Here is a 21,175-nt window from a genome sequence, read left to right on the forward strand (position 1 = left end):
GAGCATACACACACACACTGTCCCTTGCTACATGTACTATGTACTGCATGTGAGCACAAGTAGGCTAACGAAAATTGAAATTTCTTCGCAGCAAGAACCCATGTCTTCCCTTCTGAGTGAAGAGTATACCGAACTTTTCAAACCGTTTGCCATGCGTTTTCGTTATTATTTGTGGGAAGGGTATGAAAGCGTTGGTGCGCATAATGAAAATGTTTTCGCGACGAGCATACACACACACACTGTCCCTTGCTACATGTACTATGTACTGCATGTGAGCACAAGTAGGCTAACGAAAATTGAAATTTCTTCGCAGCAAGAACCCATGTCTTCCCTTCTGAGTGAAGAGTGTTCCGAACTCTTCAAGCCGTTTGCCATGCGTTTTCGTTATTATTTGTGGGAAGAGTATGAAAGCGTTGGTGCGCATAATGAAAATGTTTTCGTGACGAGCATGCACACACACACTTACAGTATGCTGCATGTACTATGAACATTTGTATGCCTGTGTGCGAAGCTCTTTCTGCCTGTAGCAATTTTAAATCCCAGCATTTGCATTTGGTCGATCTTGTGAAGTGCTCACATACATATGTATGTATGTATGTATGTATATACATTTGATTGTGTGTACGCATGGGAGGCGCTGCTCACAATTTTGGGATATAACTTGTAGAAGCATTTGTATGCCTGTGTGCCTTTACATGTGCGTGTGTGTATGTGTTTGTATGTATGCATGGGAGATGAACATTGGCGTGTGCCTCCCTCAACTTAGAATGGTGTGAACGATTTTGGGCTTTGATTAAAGAGGCGCGCTTTTGTTTAAGTACCTGTTTTGATTCAATGATCGTGGGTTTACCTATCAGAATGAATGTTTTTTAAAAATTTTTGTAAAAATGATCAATTTGACCTATTTACGTATTCATCTTTTTAAAAAGGTGTCAAATTGACCTACATATGTATGCACAAGTGCAAGGGTTAAAAAAACACATCCTTTACAATTTGCACAGGCTGTTGTGCACAGAAAGAATACATTTTCGCGACGAGCATGCACACACACATTTACATCCTTGCTACGTGTATGTGCTTTTGTGTCAATTCTTTCTCAGTATTTTCGTCTATTATCAGCCCAAAATTTGCCGTTGGTCTGCCTTGTGAAGTGAGCACATGCATACATACATTTGTGTATGTGTATGCTTGTATGGGATGGCAAACTAATTGTCTCTGGATTTAGTAGTTTGTAAATTTTGTATGATTCGAATCGTAGGGTGACTATCAAATAAGCCATTATGACTTAATTAGAAATTTTTGACAATAATGAGTAAAGCTTGAGTATAATATGACATGTGTATTTCATATATTGCAAAGCATTTAATAAAGTTAGTAGTGTTTTACGATAATTTTTTCGGTTGAAAATGTGTATAAAATAATTTTAATTATATATAATTAATTATTAATAATTAAAATTAATTATTATAATTATAAACACATTTATAAACATGATTAGCAATAATAATATATAAATGTACTTATGTACATATGTATGTATGTTCATACATAGTACGTCTGTGTAAAGTGGTTATGACAGTCCGTAAGACCGACCAAATGCAAATGCTGGGCTTTAAAATTGCTACAAGCAGCAAGAGTAACGCACGCAGGTCACAAATGCTCATACATGTAGCAAGGGACTACAAGTGTGTGTACTTGCCCGTCGCGAAATAATATTGTTTATGCGTATCAACGCTTTCATACCCTTCCCACGAATAACCATCGAAACGCTTACATTTTGTTTGCATGAGCGTGACAAATGCTTTTATGATTTCGGTATACCCTTCACTCAAGAGGAAAGAGCTGGGATCGTCGCGAACAATATTCAATTTCTGTGCGCTGCTGCTATTTGAGAGACCATATAGAGAGAGAGAGAGAGAGAGAGCATAAAGAGAGGGAGAGAGTGAGGAAGGGAAAATGAGCGCATAGCCGTGCTTCATTTAGTAATGCGTGCATTTCGTGGCAGCAGTCGCACAGGGTGACCGCGCCGGACCAAACGAAAAATACCAATTTGGTCTCAAAAATATACTATAAAATACTATTTCATATTTTACAAAATACCACTATAAATACCATAACAAATAAATCGTCTGGAAATTCAAATTATAATAAAATAATAACTGAATTATTATATATAGAAAAAATAAGGGTTTTCCCATTGCAAAAAAGGTTTGTTGTTTATTTCATTTTAAAAAATTAATAATATTTCAGTCCAACATAAAACTAGAACAATATGCATTCGTATTCAATTCCATATTCCAATATATATTTAAAGTCTTAAAATTAATTAAATGCTTAAAATTCATTTTGTAACATTTTCTTAAAATAAAATAATAAAGGAACTTCTTTGTTCAGTCTTGCTAGTTTCTCTTAAGATCATTAAATTATATTTACTAGCCTTCTTCGTCAGAGCAGCTTAAATTCAATTTGTTGAAATCTTTACATAACACTTGTTCACTGGGCTTAAAATTATTGCACCCATTTTCGCGCAATGATTATTGTACATGTAATATATGTGATATATTTACATTTTTAAAGCGGTTTCGATTTTTCGTTTTGATTAAATTAATTTGAGAGAATATGCGTTCACACGACGGATTAGAAACGGGCAAAATTATTAAATCTTTGTTTTTGTGTAGCCGCATGCTGCTTAAGTGACGCCAGCCTACTCAAAATGTTAGTCTGGCACGCTTTGCAGTGCGCATCCATATTATTAGCGCTCCTTCCCAGCCATTTTTCATTTTCCGGCATATTCTCCCACTCAGCTCTATATTTTTGCTTATTGCTCATGTTTTCTATTTATTTGTTTTAAAATTAAGCAAGTCTTAAACATTAAGCATTCGATTCATTAAGACTTAAAGAGTGACCAAACCGAAAATACCATATAATACCATAAAATCGAAGAAAAATGCTACTAAATACCTATATACCATTAAAATACTTTTGAGCAAAATCGGAGCTGATAAAATAGCAAAAAGTATTTAAAATACCATATTCGGTCACCCTGCTGGTCAGTGTTCGAGCACATACAAAAGAATGAAAAACCATCGATAGTAGTTATCGAACATCGACTTTTTTCACAAACACAAAACCATCGATATATCGATAGTACCATCGATGTCTTTTCCAGCTCTACATTTAACACATCACTAACTGAAAACAATAACAAAGGGCTAACGACGTATTATTAATTTTTCCTAACGCTACAATGTCTTGGTTTAATCTTTGGGATGGATTGAAAACAAAGACCTGTAGATACCTATTACAGAGGTATCTGGGTCAGTTTTTTGAAAATAATTTAAACTTAGAACAATTAAAAATTGATCTGTACAATGGAGAAGCTGTTGTTGAAAATATATCACTAAAGGTTAAGGTAAGTTGCCTTGAGACTATTATAGTATTAATAATAAATTACATATACAGTAGGCAAAAAAAGTTTAGGTACACAACGATTTTTCTACTTAACTAAATTAAAAAGTGGTTAAATGAAGCTAAATAAACAAATGTACTGATGCGATCTTTTCAATTATATATAAAATATATTCAATTATATATACTTATTTCAATAAAAAACAGTTGAATTAGACTAAATATGTAAAAAAAAAAGAAAAACATGAAAAAAAGTTTAGTTACACTTAAAAAAACTTATCTACAAATATGTATTAATATTTATTAGGACCGCCTTTTGCAGCAATTACTGCAGCAGTCGACGACGCGTACTTCGCAGCTCAAAACTGACTTTAGGGAATCCTTTGAGGATATTTTATATTACCGGATCCTTTTATCTAGTAAATTCCAAATGTGCTTAATTGGATTGAGGTCAGGAGATTGTGGCGGGTAACTTGCTTTGTGTTATATAAAAGCGACTCCCTCACAAGATAAGAGGTGTGTTTCGGGAGCTGAGATTATTTTTCAATACTCACAAATAGTAGTGTTTATCCATATTGGTATCAATAAATACCAGCTTCCCAACTCCAGATGTCGCCATACACCCCCAGACCATGGCGTTTCCGTCTCCATGCTTCACAGTTGCAGTTAAACTTTTTAGCTGTAGAGCAGTATTGCGTTTACTCCATACTTTTTGGGCCCCATCTGATCCAAAAATGTTAAATTTGGATTCGTCACTCCAAATTACTGAATCCCAAAATGAGTCTGGATTGTTTAGGTGCTTCTGAGCAAATGCTAGGCTAACTCAAGTATGCGACTCGAAGAAAAGAAAAGAAGAAAATTTACCGTTTGAAATGTTAAAATTGACTTAACAGTAAAAGGGTCAGATGAAGTGTACCTTAACTATTTTGGACTGCATTTAGGTCGTTTAAGCCTTTTTTGGTGCATAAAGAGGTCACATATGAAGCAATCAAATTTTGTTTTGCCTATTTCATAAATAAATACCACTCTTATAGGTAAACTACGACGAGCTGAGTTGATTTGGCCCTGCCCGTCGGTCCGTCCGTCCGTCTGTCAGTATGTTTGAACACGTCGATTTCAGAAGATACAAGAGCTAGAGACCTAAATTTTATTGTAAAATATCCGTGTGAACCACGAGGATATCGAGTTTTGCTTCAAAAATCCCGATATCTTTCCATCGATAAAAAATCTTATCGAAGATAAGTCATAAAATTATATCTCATATAACTTTAAAGCTAAAGTCTCCAAATTTTTAATGTAGATTATATGCAATTTATACAACTTTGGTTTTTGTTAAAATTTACCCCCAACCCCTATATCCAACCCAACACATATTTGTAAAAGGCGTATTTCAAATACTACTGTTTCGGGGGTTCAAACCGATGTTGCCACATTCGCTTATCTTCGCTAAGTTGCCACACTAAGTCAATCAGCTGACTACAACTGATCGTAGTAGGCAGTGTGCCCAATCCGTCTTGAAATAAATTTGTCTGTTTTGAGCGAGGGCCGTTTATTTTGACTCGGCTGCAATATTATGAATGGAAATTCTTGCGACAATTTCTTGAACTTCCGTAATATATTACAGCATTTTGAAAATTGATGTTGTTTTCCATTCCACCCTGACCAGCGTTCTTACCACCGATCAGTGAATGATATTTATTTTTCTGTGATTTAACCAATTGAGTGTAAACACTAAAAAGCGTGTAAACTTAAATATAGTGAGTAAACACTAAAAAGATCACATACACAAGAATGGACATTCGTCAATTTTTCGTTAAAAGACCTAGGTTAGAAAATCAGAAGGTAAGTAAAAATTGTCATATCGAATACTACATGTTGGAATATCAAGTGAATCATCATGTTTTTGATTTCTTCAAACTTACGGTTATAAAAATATGTTAGATTTCATTTAGGACATTTAGCGACAAAACACGTTCATTGATGCATTGAATCATTGTTGCGAGTCCCACGGTTCATCGGTATTTGCAAATTGCTGCGACGCTTCCCGTCTCTGTTGCTCCGAGCGAACGCTCCCTTTCTTCACTAAGGAGGCTGAAAACGTACCTAAGAAGTACAATGGGTCAAGAGAGGTTAAACGGACTAGCTTTGCTCAACATCCACTCTAAAATTGAAGTCACTCCAGAGGATATTTTGAACGAAATGGCAAAAACAAGTCGGAAAATAGACATTATTTTGTAGAAAAAAATTTGAAATAAAGGTCATCCATTATATTATTAAGTACGAATATGTGTATTTAATATTTGCTGGGTCGGTATTTTTTGGCTTGGGCAATGAAAGATAGCACGACGAAATCAGTGCGCTGCAAGCACGCAAACGAAATGGTCCCTTGCGTTATTTGTCTCCATTTACAATTTGCATTGAATACTCATATATTTCGTAAAGGACTGTAAGTGTGTGAAATAATATTCTTTATGCGCATCAAAACTTTCATAGTCTTTCCAAAAATAATCATCGAAACGCTTACGTTTTGTTGCATGAGCGTGGCAAACGCTTTTCGGTATTCTCTGCATAAAGACAATGTTTTCGTGTCGAGCATGCACACACACACACTTACAGTTTCTACATGTACCCAGTGGCGGAAATGCCTATTAGTTTGTCAATTACTTATGCATTACTTGTCGCCTATGAGCATGAAAAGATCAATTACAAGCTCCATTACTTTCTTAATAAATGGCACGGCCATTTCTACCGGGTGCATGAAATAATTGAATTTTGTAATGCAGAAGTGACGAAGTTTTATTCGGTTCTCCATTACCTAAGCGTACACTTTTTATACCCTGAACCCATTTTAAATGGGAAATCAGGGTATAATGGTTTTGTTAAATGTATGTAACAGGCAGAAGGAGGCGTGGCAGACCCATAAAGTATATATATTCTTGATCAGGGCGACGAGCTGTCCGTCCGTCTGTCCGTATGTTCGAACGCGTCGATCTCAGAAGATATAAGAGCTAGAGACTTGACATTTATTTTCCTAGGTCCGTGTATAGCACGCGCATATCGAGTTTTGCTTTAATTTTGTTATCGATTAAAAACATTATTGAAAACCAGTAATAAATTTATATCTCCTACATCTTTAAAGCTAGACTCTCCAAATTTTATATGTATACTTATATGGATTTTATACAGTTTCGGTTTTTGTCAAAATTTACCCCCTACCTCTAATTCACCCCCTCATCCTCACATTTGTAAAACCCGTATTTCAAATACTAGGGACTTTTGCTTTGGCAAATACATGCATATTTATGTTATGTTCATAGTCTGAAAGTTTCAGGTAGATAGTCCATTCACAAGTAAAGTTATTAAACAATTAAGTTCTCATAGCAAGCCCACACTGCAGCCAATGCGTGTTTATGCGTGCGTACGTATATCTGTGTGTGTGCGTGTATGTCTGCATATGCGAATAATTATTGAAATAGCTTTTGCTCGAAGGGTTCAGGGGATTTAGTAGTCGAGCAGTCTCGATTAGAGCTTTCTTACTTGTTAGAATATTGTAATGCAAAAATTCCGCAGCCTGAAGAAAACGAATTATACATACAATTTCAAAATCTCAAATTCACTCGGTCTATATTTACATAACTACATATATGTATTGTTTTATTTTTTGTGGTAAAATGTTGGCTTCGCCAACCGACCTTTCTGAGCCCGCAAGCAAGCAGTTCATAAAAGTTAGCTCTTTTTAGTCCACCCTTCGGTTTCAATGGCATCTGTTAATTAAACATTACTAATTTGTTGTCATTAAATATAAAGTTACGATGATGTATACATACCAGATAGAGCTTAATATGAAAGAGCCTCCTCTTAGTACGTCTCCGCTTTTAGCGACAATCCGCTTATGCCGACGATTTTTTTTTTCATATTTTTGAGTCAATCACCGGTTATTACGACGTAAAAAAAAAAAAAAAAAACGCGAAATAATGACAACAAAATTCAGCGTAAAAAGACTGTTAGAAATGTATATATTGATCAGTGATCAGTACCCTTGCTTGTGTGCGTAGCAACGCCACAAATGCTGCTAAGACAGAGAGAGGGAGAGAGACAAAGTACAATGCCGACGTCACAAAAATGTTTCTAAAAAATGGTTGTTTTGATTAAAAATTTAAATTGTTTTATAGTAAAAGTTATTACGAACATGGCAACCGTAAAAAAAAAATGAAAAAAAAAAAATATTTTTTACTCTTTCTGGTTAAAGCGTTCTCCGGGTATAGCGACGTAAAATCGACGGCCCCTTGAATGTCACTATAACCGGATTCTACTGTATATCAAATTGTCTCTACTACAGCTTTCTTACTTGTTTATTAACTTGTTTTTATGTGGAATATTAATATATACAGTAGAATCCCGATAATTCGAAATAGGAATAGGATCATTTGTATTTCATTTCATAGAAATTCAAATTATCAAGAATTATCATAAACGAATTTCTTTCAAGGGGATAGAATTTGTTCGATTTAGTGGGGTACAAATTATCAATGTATGCAATTTTTAAGCCAGTAGCTCATAAATTTTAACGCTGATTAAATAAATAACTTTATCAATATAAGTTACATATCTTTATTTTAAATAATCTAATTTTAGGCCCTTAATGATTTATTTGAAGATCAAGGTTGGGCTTTTGAAGTCATATCTGGGCATATTGGATGTCTAACGGCAATGGTACCTTGGAATGCTCTTATGACAAATGATAGTTCTCTTAATGTTTCAAATTTGACAATAACTTTAAGACCAGTTACACGCTGTCAAAATGGAACGACTATGTTGGAATCTATGTGGTCGTCCGTGAGTAGTTCTATGCAAATGGCGGAGGAATGTATGAAGCAAATTGATGATGATATACCATTTTTAAACCACAACAATACATTGATTGGACTGGAAAAATTCGCTGAAACGATTGACAATGGTAAGTAAAATATAGAGAATACAAGTAGAGAATTGAAATTTAGAATGTACATACATACAGTGACAAACTAATGTATTGGCACAGTAAGATTTGATAGCTTTAGAGCAATCTTTGAAGTCTTTTTAAACGTTTTTATACCCTGCACCCATTGAAAATGGGAAATCAAGGTATAATGATTTTGTTGAAATGTATCTAAAAGGCAGAAAGAAGCGTGTCAGGCCCCACAATGTATATATATTCTTGATCAGGGTGACGAGCTGAGTCGATTTAGTCTGTCGTCTGTCTGTCCGTATGTATGAGGACGTCGATCTCAGAAGATATAAGAGCTGAAGACTTCAAATTTTCTTTTAAATGTCCGTAAATATAGCGCGGATATCGCGTTTAAATTTTATCGAACATCGAACATCAGTTATAAAATTATAGCTCCTACATCTTTAGAGCTACAGTCTAAAAATTTTAAATATAGATTCATTTTATTTTACTTTATGCAATTTCGATTTTTATTATAAGACACACACACTCTTATATCCACCCCTCACCCCTAAATTTGTAAAAAGCATATTTAAAATACTAGAGGCTTGTGCTTTGGCTTATGCACGCATTGTTATAATCATGATCTGAAATTTTAATGAAGATGTCTATCCATAGTGCAGCCCATGCGCGTTTGTGTGTGTTTCTTGTGTAAGCAGAAAGACGTGTAAAGTAATTGAAATAGCTGTTGATCGAAGGGTTCAGGGGATCTCGTAGTCGAGCAGTCTCGACTAGAGCTTCCTTACTTGTTCATTTTAATAAAACAAAAAATTACCTAAATAGAATAGGGTATTTACTAAATTATACAAAACAAGTATTAGGAAAAGCTTCAACGTACTTTTTTTTTAAATTAAATAACAAAAACAAAAATATATTATTTTAAATATATTTTTTATTTGGTATGCCCCGGCTGTAGCTCGGCGTTGCCATCGCTCTTGACCATATTGGCGCAGCATAGAGGATGTCGGACCTAATGACGCTCATTAGAAGGAGACGTCGTTGCTGTTTTAGTCCCCGCGTGTTAAGCATAATTCTTGAGAGAGCTCTACAAGAATCAAATGCCTTTTTATGCACATATTCTAAGTGCTCGCGGAAAGTTAATCTTGTGTCTAACATGGCGCCAAGATACTTAATCGCCCTCTTTGACGCGATGGTGACGCTGACGATCATTATATTAGCAGCTTCCACTCTTTTGCGACTGCTGACTAAGACGACTTCCATTTTGTGCGCCGCTAGCTCGAGCCCAGCTCCTGTCAACCAGCTTCGTATGAGATTGATACTTGCGCTGCACATATCCTCAGTATCCTTAAGCTCCTTGCCTATGGCAACGACAGCTACATCATCAGCAAAGCCAATGGCTGAAGTAGCTCTTTACTTAATTAAATTGGTTATGTGACAGGCCTCCGGTGCTAGCACCTTTCCCATGGCGTCTAAGAGGCAGATTGGTCTATACGAAGATGGCTCCCCTGGTGGTTTACCAGCCTTGGGTAGCAATACCAAGTTCTGGGGTTTCCAGGTTTGCAGGGAACGTCTCCTGAATTAAACATTCGTTATATAATTCGGCGAACGTAATAGGGTGCAAGGCGAGGACTAGCTTTAGCGCACAATTTGAGTGCTCGTTGAGCCCTGATCAGTAGACACGGGCTCAGAGGTATGAATGGAGCTTAATCTCTCTGGAAAGATTATTTCTACAATCGATTTAAGCTCCAATCGATCCGTAGGCTGCATCTGTTTACCTGCATATAGTATTTTAACTACTATATTATATGCTCTGCCCCAAGGGTCATATTCGGTTGAGTCACAGGACTGGCCTTCTTTAACTCTCTTCTAGCCACCTGATAAGCTAATTGTTTTCCTAAGTACGTGGGCCTACCACGTGCCCGTTGATAGCTTCTTCTTGCCTGGATGCATTTGCGTCGAATGTCACCTATTTGTGTATTCCACCAATATATATGCGTTTGCTGTCGCGTGAACTGCTTGCGGCGTACCACGTTGCTATTGCAGGCACTCTGTATTTGAGCTACCATTTGGCATGCTCTGGTCTCAGCATTACCATCTGTTCCCGGCCTCTGAAAAGGCCGCGGGTTCAAAAGTATCCAGCTGATATGATTCCCTTCACAATTTGCCGAATAATTGCTGCCCGTATAGCTATCACAATGGTCTCCAGGTCTAAATGTGTTCAAATTAGACTTTAAAAATAAAGCCAATTTTTCGATTATTCTCGATGAAAGTTATCGGATGGGTTATCGAAAAATAAGATAAACTTGTACTGCGTATGGTATACACGAGTATGCATGCCAAATTTCAGCTCTCTAGATCTAATATCTTCTGAGATCGGCTTGCTCATACGGACGGACGGACGGACAGACGGACAGGGCTATATCGACTCAGCTTGTCGTCCTGATCAGGAATATATATACTTTATGGGGTCTGCGATGATTCCTTCTGTCTGTTACTTACTTTTCACAAAACCATTATACCCTGGTTTCCCATTTTCAATGGGTTCAGGGTATAAAAAAGTACGTTGAAGTTTTTCCCAATATTTTTATACCACAGTGCGTTTCGGGTCATTATCTTGGTAAAATCTGACGTCCTCCTTTAGGCCCAGCATTTGAGCACCTTGAATTAAATATCAAATATCAAATCAAAAGATCAAGATATTTGCCTTTATCAATCGTAGTCCCTATAAATTCGTAGTTCCCAACAATAAGAGGGCCCATCCGAACCAAACGAATTAAATATGGCCTCATCATTCTATTTTCACGTACAAATCGGCATATGATGCTTTGAACTGTAAATCCAACCATCGCACCAATTTTTCTACGGGTATGGTCATTTCTAAAGTGTTTGAAAGCAAGTTCCCGCTGCTAAATAGTTTTGCGTGGTCCTACTTTGGTAAATTCACTTTTCTGCAAGTTGAGTTCTCCAAATTCAGCACAAATTTATATCATCTCACTGCGAAAACAGTAAATAATGCATATAACAAGAACTTACTTATTAACTTGTGGAACTTTCTTATTAAATATTAAAAAAATAAATAAAATAATTTTGTATTAGTTTAAACATCACACTAACAACCTGCGTTTAAATTTTTTCGATATCCCTAATAGTTTAGAGCAACAAACTTTTTTTAGGTGCTGCTTAAAATAAGCTGTGTAGCCCCGTACATACATATGTATGTATATAGTGACATAATCTTACTGATTACGTCTACAATATTCAGAAGCTGTATGGTCGCGTCATTAAGCTGATTCGTCTTTGCAAGGCGCGCAGCTTCGTTGACCGAGGTCTAGTATTCGGATGATGTGTTGGAATTGTGTGGTGAAATGCCCAACACTGAATACTCATACACTCACACAGCCTCACACAGTGCATAATAGACAATTAGAAGTTGACGCAACATTGTTAATGTGTTGGAATTGTGTGGTGAAATGCCCAACACTGAATACTCATACACTCACACAGCCTCACACAGTGCATAAATACGTGTCAATAGACACCCAATAGTCAGTCTTAAGTTGATATTCAATAAAGCAAGTTGTCATAATCCAACCTTGACTTCGTCTTTTAAATCATATTAGCGTTGCTGTTAGTATATGTCGCAGCATTTATTCGACTCGTAACAGTTTTATCTTAGTGGCGCAGCCGGTAGGATAGTAATAAATTGTGGATCCTGATGCAATAACTAAGTTATTAATTCTTGTGTCCCGTTTACTGCTATCCGCTAAACAACAAACGCGAAGGCAACCCACGCGATGGTCAATATCGCGTCAAGTTTTAAAATAAAACCTCGACAGTGACGTGTATACCGAAATTCGCATATTGCCAAAGCCGCGGATTGTGCAAAAAACTTGAAAATAATTCAAGAAGACGCTATAGAATTCGAAGAGAATATAATTCCAAAAACATTTGGTTTTCTCGCAAACCTTCGAAAGTGCTATCAGTGCATACAAACCCCAACATACGTACTAAATAATCAATAAAAATAAAATAAACCGACAACAAATAATAAATAAAATATAATTATAATAAATTAAATAAATAAACAAAATGGAAGGCGACGCAACAACACCCCTTTCTGATACCAACATGACCCAAGTGATTAATCAACTTAAAAATGTTGAAAAGTTCACCGGAAATAAAAACGCTTTATACACGTTCATCAACCGGATCGATTATATACTGGCCCTGTACACCACCAACGATGCGAGGCAGAGATCAATACTCTTTGGACTTGTTGAAAGCTGCATCAGCAGTGAAGTCATGTTATCTCTTGGCATGACCAACCTAACTACATGGACGGATCTCCGAAAACAGCTAATCCTAAACTTCAAGACGCAGACCAAGAACCATATTCTACTGGAGGAATTCAGGAACACTCCGTTCAAAGGCAACGTACGAGCTTTTCTGGAAGAAGCAGAACACCGTAGGCAGACATTGATGAGTAAGCTAGAATTAGAAAATAATCAAGATGAAAAAATACTATATAATCGATTAATTAAAACAAGTATTGACGACCTAATTCAAAGACTTCCTACCAATATTTGTATTCGAATCATAAATTGCGAAATTCCAGATTTAAGATCACTAATTAACATATTACAAGAAAGAAATCTTTTTGATGAACCCTGTAAAAATTTAAATCAAAACAAAGTAAAGCAAGATAAAAATTTTAAGCCAACTTATCCAAATCCAAATATTCAAAAGTTTCCCACATTTCTTCAACCAAACCATCCTTATGTCCCATATCAACCTTATTTTCAACAACCATATCTTCCACCTAATCATTATTCACCTCGACCGATGCAACCAACGCCTAACCCAGTTAGACCATTTAACCCTACACTTAGACCAATTTTCAGACAAAATCAATTTGACAATAATCGTTTTGGACAACATACACAAACAACTCCACAACAAACTCCTTTCAATAGTTTTGGCGTAGCCAACCAACCAACAAAGCGTGTTAGACAAGCAGAAAGTGAACAAAGTAAAATGAGTATAGATGAAGAAACTAGAAATCAAGAAGAGATAAATTATCGCGACTATATGCAGAAAGAATATTATAATCAATTAGCTTCTTATTCCCAATACTATCCTCAATATTACCAAGAACAAAGTTATCCACAAACCTCAGACTATACATACACACAACCAGCCACAACCGAACAGGAAACAGAACAACCAAATGAAATAGAAATCGAGAAAGCCGAAAATTTTCAGCTGCCAGCCTCGGAAACCAACAATACATAATTATCACCTATAAAGGAAAAAATATAAAATGTTTAATAGATACAGGATCTACTGTTAATATGATGACATACAATGTTTTTAATTTACCAATTCACGATACCGATTGTCTTATTCAAACCAGCAATGGACCTTTGACTATCACAAAAAAGGTGAATGTTCTTTCAAACAACTTGTTCAAAAGTAATAATGAATTTCTTTTACATCAATTTTCACCAGATTACGATCTACTAATTGGTAGAAAACTGCTTTCAGACGCACAAGCCGTTATAGATTATAAATCCCAAACTGTTAATTTATACAATAAAAAGTATAAATTAATCAATGATATTCCGATCACAAACCAAAATCATTTCGTAGCTCAACCAATTCTTGAAACTTATCAACACCTCAACAACCCAATCAGAGATAATTCTAAAAATCAAGAATCTATCAACTCAAGTCCTTACCGACTAGACCATTTAAATGAAGAAGAAAAATTTAATTTAATAAGTTTATTGAAACAATATCAACACATTCAGTTCAAAGAAGGCGATCAACTTAGTTTCAGTAATCAAGAAAAACATGTTATTAACACTACTCACAATTCACCTTTGTATACAAAACCATACAGTTATCCACAAGCATACGAACAAGAAGTTGAACACCAAATTCAAGACATGTTAGATCAAGGTATAATACGCCCCAGTAATTCCCCTTATTGTAGTCCTTTATGGATCGTACCGAAAAAACAAGACGCTATAGAAAATTAAACGACGTAACTATAAATGACAGACACCCAATACCAAACATGGATGAGATTTTAGGAAAACTAGGCAAATGCAATAATTTCACAACAATCGACCTTGCAAAAGGTTTCCATCAACTTGAAATGCATACAGATTCCATCAAAAAAACAGCCTTTTCCACAAAAAATGGCCATTATGAATATCTTCGTATGCCATTTGGATTAAAGAATGCACCTGCAACCTTTCAACGTTGCATGAATAATGTTTTGCGACCGTTAATAAATAAACACTGTTTAGTATATCTTGACGATATAATTGTATATTCAACATCTTTAAAAGAACACCTACATTCACTGCAATTAGTTTTCGAGAAGCTTTCTGAAGCAAATCTCAAATTACAACTTGACAAATGTGAGTTTCTAAAACAAGAAACTTCCTTCCTAGGACACGTCATAACTAAGGATGGAATAAAACCCAATCCTGATAAAATCAAGGCAATTCTAAAATATCCTATTCCCACAAAAACTAAAGAAATAAAAGGTTTTCTCGGACTAACCGGTTATTATAGAAAGTTTATTCCAAATTTTGCAGACATAGCCAAACCAATGACAACAGTACTTCGAAAAGACGCAAAAATAGACACTAAAAATCCAGAATACATTAGAGCTTTTGAAAAGCTAAAACAACTTATTTCCAATGACCCAATTTTAAAAATTCCAGATTTCAAAAATAAATTCATATTAACAACTGACGCAAGTAACGTAGCCCTTGGAGCTGTACTTTCTCAAGACGGACATCCTATCAGTTTTATTAGCAGAACCCTCAATGATCACGAAACCAATTATAGCGCTATAGAAAAAGAACTTTTAGCTATTGTATGGGCAACAAAAACCTTTCGACACTACCTTCTAGGTCGACATTTTGAAATCAATAGTGACCATCAACCATTATGTTGGTTGTATAAAATGAAAGAGCCAAATTCAAAATTAACCCGATGGAGAGTAAAATTATCAGAATACGATTTTGACATAAAATACATAAAAGGAAAAGAAAACAACATAGCTGACGCTCTATCGCGAGTAAAAATAGAACAGACTTATTTCGGAGAAGAAACACAACATAGCGCTGACGAAGATAACAGTAATTTAATTTGCATTACAGAGAAACCAATAAACACATTTAAAAGACAAATTATATTTTCCAAAGGCATTCCAAATATTACAAAACAGAATTACTTCAAAAAACTTATAATTCACATCACATACGACAACATGACTAAAGACAAAGCCGAAAAATATTTAATTGACTATTTTTGTACAAAAACTAGTGCAATGTTTATAGACAGTGATGCAGATTTCGAAATCATTCAAAACGCACATAAAGAAATTATCAACACTAGCCACACTAAAATTCTACGAAGCCTCATTCAATTAAAAAATATAAACTCATATGCCGAATTTAAAGAACTTATTTTGAAAACCCATGAAAAACTCTTACACCCCGGAATTCAAAAAACAAATATACTCTTCAGTGAAACTTACTATTTCCCCAACAGCCAATTACTGACATAAAACATAGTAAACGAATGTAACATTTGCAATTTAGCAAAAACCGAACACAGAAACACAAACATGCCAATGAAAGACATTTATTCCTCTGAAGGCAAACATTATCTTAGTTGCATAGACATTTACTCAAAATTCGCTACTCTTGAAAATATTAAAGCAAAAGACTGGATAGAATGCAAGAATGCATTAATGCGTATATTCAATCAGTTAGGAAAGCCAAAATTATTAAAAGCTGACCGAGACGGCGCATTTACCAGCTTAGCACTCAAAAAATGGCTTGAAAATGAAGGAGTAGAATTACAATTAAATACTACAAAAACAGGAATAGCAGACATAGAACGACTACACAAAACAATAAACGAAAAAATTAGAATAATCAACACTTTAAATGACGAAGAAAATAAACTCAGCAAAATAGAAACCATACTTTACATTTACAATCACAAGACTAAGCATGACACAACTGGACAAACTCCTGCACACATATTCTTATATGCGGGTCAACCAAAGTTAAACACTCAAGAAAATAAAGAAAAAGTAATAAATAAAATCAACAGTGACCGACAAGAATACGAAGTCGATACCAGATATCGAAAAGGACCATTACAAAAAGGAAAACTAGAAAACCCCTTTAAAGCCAATAAAAATGTTGAAAAAATAGATCCAGATCATTACCAAATTACTAACAGAAATAGAATTACACGTTACTATAAAACTCAGTTTAAAAAATTAAAGAAAATTAACCAAATTCAAATTCCACAGGTTTCTACTTCATAATCATACTATCATCAATAATAATAATGTTAGTCTTAATATTCAGGGTAACAAAATTATAAATATCAATCAATGTAAACTGCAAATAAACGACATAATTGTAAGCGATAACTATTTTCAACTAGAAGTTGACCTTACACCATTGTATCCCCCAATAGAAATTATTAAAGTAAAACCTATAAAACATGATGACATTGTAAAAATTGTATCACAAAATAATACTTTAACATATACAATCATTGTAATCACAATAACCATATTCATAATTGTAATCCTATATTTTAAATATGTATCTTGTAACCCCATAAAATTATTTCGAACAAAATTTAAAAAACAAATTCACGAGCCCAACAAGCAAACAACGCCATCAGTCCAAACAGAAGAGCAAAAACAGGAAAACACGATCATCGAGATGACACAATCAACTTTACCAAAACTTTACCCGTCTGTGTCACCTTGACTCGCAGGCTCGCCTCTTAAGGAGAGGGAAGTGACATAATCATACTGATTACGTCTACAATATTCAGAAGCTGTATGGTCGCGTCATTAAGCTGATTCGTCTTTGCAAGGCGCGCAGCTTCGTTGACCGAGGTCTAGTATTCGGATGATGTGTTGGAATTGTGTGGTGAAATGCCCAACACTGAATACTCATACACTCACACAGCCTCACACAGTGCATAATAGACAATTAGAAGTTGACGCAACATTGTTAATGTGTTGGAATTGTGTGGTGAAATGCCCAACACTGAATACTCATACACTCACACAGCCTCACACAGTGCATAAATACGTGTCAATAGACACACAATAGTCAGTCTTAAGTTGATATTCAATAAAGCAAGTTGTCATAATCCAACCTTGACTTCGTCTTTTAAATCATATTAGCGTTGCTGTTAGTATATGTCGCAGCATTTATTCGACTCGTAACAGTTTTATCTTAGTATATATGTTGAGTGACATAGAAGCTGAGCCGAAAACGGGTTGTGTCTGCGCAAGTGCTTTTGCGCGCATAGAGTGAAAGAGCATAGGGAAACAGAAACAAAATGAAAATATGTTAATGTATTATTGTTGATTGTATTTTAGCAAAAAATCTAACAATTTAAATTGTGTTCCGTGGAGTATTACTTATGAAGTGCATATCAAAACATGGAACTAATAATGACAAGTTACTAAGCAATATGTTTAGTTTATCACTGTATCTCTGGATTTGGACATTTTTCCCGAGGTGCTTTATAAACGTCTTAGAAATTTGGATATATTTAGATATTTAGATGTATATACAAATGTATATGTATATATGCAAATATAAACAGTAATTACATGTAATGATTTCATTCAACTTATCGTATGGCAAGCAAGTTTTTATTATATAGCTATTTATAATTGAAATATTCATATATTCGGATAATAAATTTTTTGGGATATTGTGAAACGTCTGAACTTAGAATTTAAAGAAATGGACATTATATAAAATATATCTAAATTACATAACTAAATGATCAATACAACTGTATTTATACATTATCTCTTAATAATTTGTCTATTTTTCAGTTCTTAATAGAATACATGCAAACTTAACTAACACAACGATTAATATCGAATATGTGCTGCCAAAATCATCTAAGAAGCTGATTATATCAATCAAAGCAAATCATATTGAATATAAAAACCAAACTGGATATGAAAAATATTTTTCTTCAGACGGAGAATTAATTGAAAACGGCATTACAGATAAGTCTCTCAATATGAAAGCGTTGCCAATGATAGCTAAACACAATCTGGTAACTTCTGATTTAACGATTCATACTTCAGAAATATCAAATACTGAAACTAATATAGCGGAGTTGCTATCTCTTGGACGGCTTTGTAAGATTGTTGAATTTAAGGGATGTCAAAATTTTAAAATAAGTGTTAAGCAAACCGAAAAAATTATTGGTCCAAAAATTAACTTGGAAGTTACAATAGACGATATTTATTTCATGTTGACCCCACGACAAACACATATGTTGATTCGGATATTCAAAGGGTTTGATAAAGTACGCCCAAATGATAAGTTGATGCAGAACTATTCCGAGTTAAAACCTGAAATACATAAAACTCATTTCTCTAAAAAAATGTCTGGAATTGTTGAACAAGATAAAGAATGGTGTGCTGAAGACGAAGGCTATAAAAAATTAGACTATTTTACTGATAACAAAAAGTCAAAAAAATGCGAATCTTTAATCTCTTCGACGTCTACAAACAGCATAACAACATCATATAGCAATGCTCAAATAAATGAGGGATCTGATGAAAAATCTGGTGAAATTTTAAAGTTTAAATTGCAAATATATAAAATTGTAGGTGTCATTTTGCATAGCGATATTCTATTTGAAAACGCGTATAGTAATATTGGGTCTAGCTGTATATATACCACTCAAAGTTTCACAAACTATTTCGAAACTGCTAGTCATTTTTTTCAAACGGCATTTATTGAAAGAGCTGACGAAAAATGTTATATTCCAATACAAAACAAAAATTATCTATTACTAATGGTCTCATCATTATTAGTAAGCGGAGATCAGAAAAGATTATGTAATGAATTAATTTTAAAAACAACATTATCAGCAACAATGTGTGACATCTGTGAAATTCTCGATAACAAAATCAATCATTTAATTATGTTCGACCGAAAAAAAGTAAGTTCAATTATTATTATCTTTTATTAATCCTCCTCTTCCGTATATAATTAAATATAATACGTTTTAAAGCTTATAAAAAAAAATATTAAAAAAATATTAAACAAAAGTAATTAAAATAAATTAATCATTTTTCTGCAGAACTGCCAAGACGGATATCACACTCGACCCGAAATTATTCTGTCACATATATCCTCGTGTCTTTTCAAGCAAAACCATAATATTACCAGCAACAAAATTGAATTAACCTTAGACGACTGTTCTGCTGAGCTTGATATTTCAATTTACGATAGATTAAGTTCGTTATTAGCAGCATCTCCATTTATACAGGAGGAGAATGAGGATGAAAACATTTCAAAACCTGTTATTACAATGGATATGAATATTAGATGTAAATCCATAAAATGTTATTTAAGGTAAGTATTTTCTTGATTTAGATAAGACGACTTAAGCGTTGCAATGATTAACATATTATTACAATAGATCATTATTTATTAATTTTATTTTAAGTCATTGGGATTTTCAACACAACACAATTTAGTCAGATCAGCAATTAAATATAAAAAATGTTCTTGGATAGAAGTATTTACTTTTACAAGTGTAGGAATTACCAGATTGGCATCACAAGAGATACTAATAAAATTTCGTAATTATTTAGATCATTCCGTCGCTTACAATTGACATCGGTTTGCATCATTAAATCCAGGTTCATGGCTGATTGTGAATAATGTGACTTAAAAGATAAATATATTATTTTTTTGCATTCTGCTAAGCGTGTAAGATTACTTTTAAAGCTGGGACAGATTTCAGTCAAACCAGGACTTGTTTTACAAGCCTATTAAGTGGTAGTATAATTTCCCGAGGAATATGCTAGCGTTGAAAATGGGAAGAGTATAATGGTTTTGTTGAAATGTATGTAACAGGCAGAAGGAAACGTGGTAGACCCCACAAAGTATATATATTCTTGATCAGGGTGACGAGCTGAGTCGATTTAGCCCTTTCCGTCTTTCTGTCCGTATGTATGAACGCGCCGATTTCAGAAGATATAATAGCTAGAAACTTCAAACTATTTTTAAAATGTCCGTATATATAGCGCGGATATCGAGTTTATCACTAAAGAGCGCTAACTCAGCCCGTAATTTTTTATCGATAAAAAACCTTATCGAAAATCAGTTTCACAATTATATCTCCTACATCTATAAAGCTAGAGTCTCCAAATTTTATATGTTTACTTGTACGCATTTTAGATTCTAGATTTAGATTTAGATTCACTGCTGCAGCGCCATCAAGCAAAACTAAACCAAACTAACTGCTGATGTGATTCTAAGAATCTGCTAGAATAACCAAACTATTAACAAGTAAGAAGAGACTGCTCGACTAGGAGATACCCTGAACCCTCTAATCTGATATTCTAATCAGTCTGCACTTCTTTTCGATACACATACATACACACGCACGTATTGGAAAGCGCGCTGCTAACTGCGCAGTAAGCAGCGACTGCGCTTGGGCTGCGCTGTAGTGTGGGCAATATTATAAGAATTTATTTGTTAAATAATTTAATTTCTAGACGTACAATCTTAATGAATCTTTCAGGACGTAATCATATGGTTAAAATGTGTATACATTCCAAAGCACAAGTCTCTAGTACTTGAAATGCGTTTTTTATAAATTGGGGACGAAGGGGGCGTGGTATCCAAAATCTGTAAATTACAAAATCTTTGTGTCCATTAACTCTATATACAACGCAAATTTGAAGTCTCCAGGTTTAAAAGTGTTAAAACT

At 34.5% G+C, this 21,175-nt stretch overlaps 1 protein-coding gene and 1 long non-coding RNA gene across 14 annotated transcripts in view; both read left to right on the top strand.

Moving 5' to 3' along the window:
* Positions 1–3,168: 3,168 nt before the first annotated feature.
* LOC6571991 (autophagy-related protein 2 homolog A) overlaps positions 3,169–21,175 on the top strand; it is a 208,070-nt gene continuing 190,063 nt past the window's right edge. For 2 of the 12 annotated variants that reach the window (XR_006356766.1, XM_044007766.1), the window contains exons 1-4: positions 3,169–3,412; positions 8,044–8,365; positions 18,267–19,393; positions 19,535–19,809. Coding sequence is in view for 11 of the 12 variants with exons in the window: in XM_044007766.1 (XP_043863701.1) it covers positions 3,248–3,412; positions 8,044–8,365; positions 18,267–19,393; positions 19,535–19,809 (1,889 nt within the window). In the remaining variant the exon portion in view is untranslated. Of the gene's footprint in view, positions 3,413–7,856; positions 7,940–8,043; positions 8,366–18,266; positions 19,394–19,534; positions 19,810–21,175 lie in introns of those variants that run through there. The other 10 variants (XM_044007768.1, XM_044007767.1, XM_044007762.1 and 7 more) reach the window with 8 other exon arrangements.
* LOC122756907 lies at positions 4,539–5,688 on the top strand. Of its 2 annotated transcripts, none has more exons than XR_006356768.1 (2): positions 4,539–5,250; positions 5,350–5,688. It is a non-coding gene; the product is annotated as an uncharacterized LOC122756907 (long non-coding RNA). The 2 variants fall into 2 exon arrangements; XR_006356769.1 differs by having other exon boundaries at positions 5,361–5,688.

This window comes from Drosophila mojavensis, unplaced genomic scaffold (genome assembly GCF_018153725.1).
Source record: "Drosophila mojavensis isolate 15081-1352.22 unplaced genomic scaffold, ASM1815372v1 contig_19, whole genome shotgun sequence".
NCBI lineage: Eukaryota > Metazoa > Arthropoda > Insecta > Diptera > Drosophilidae > Drosophila > Drosophila mojavensis.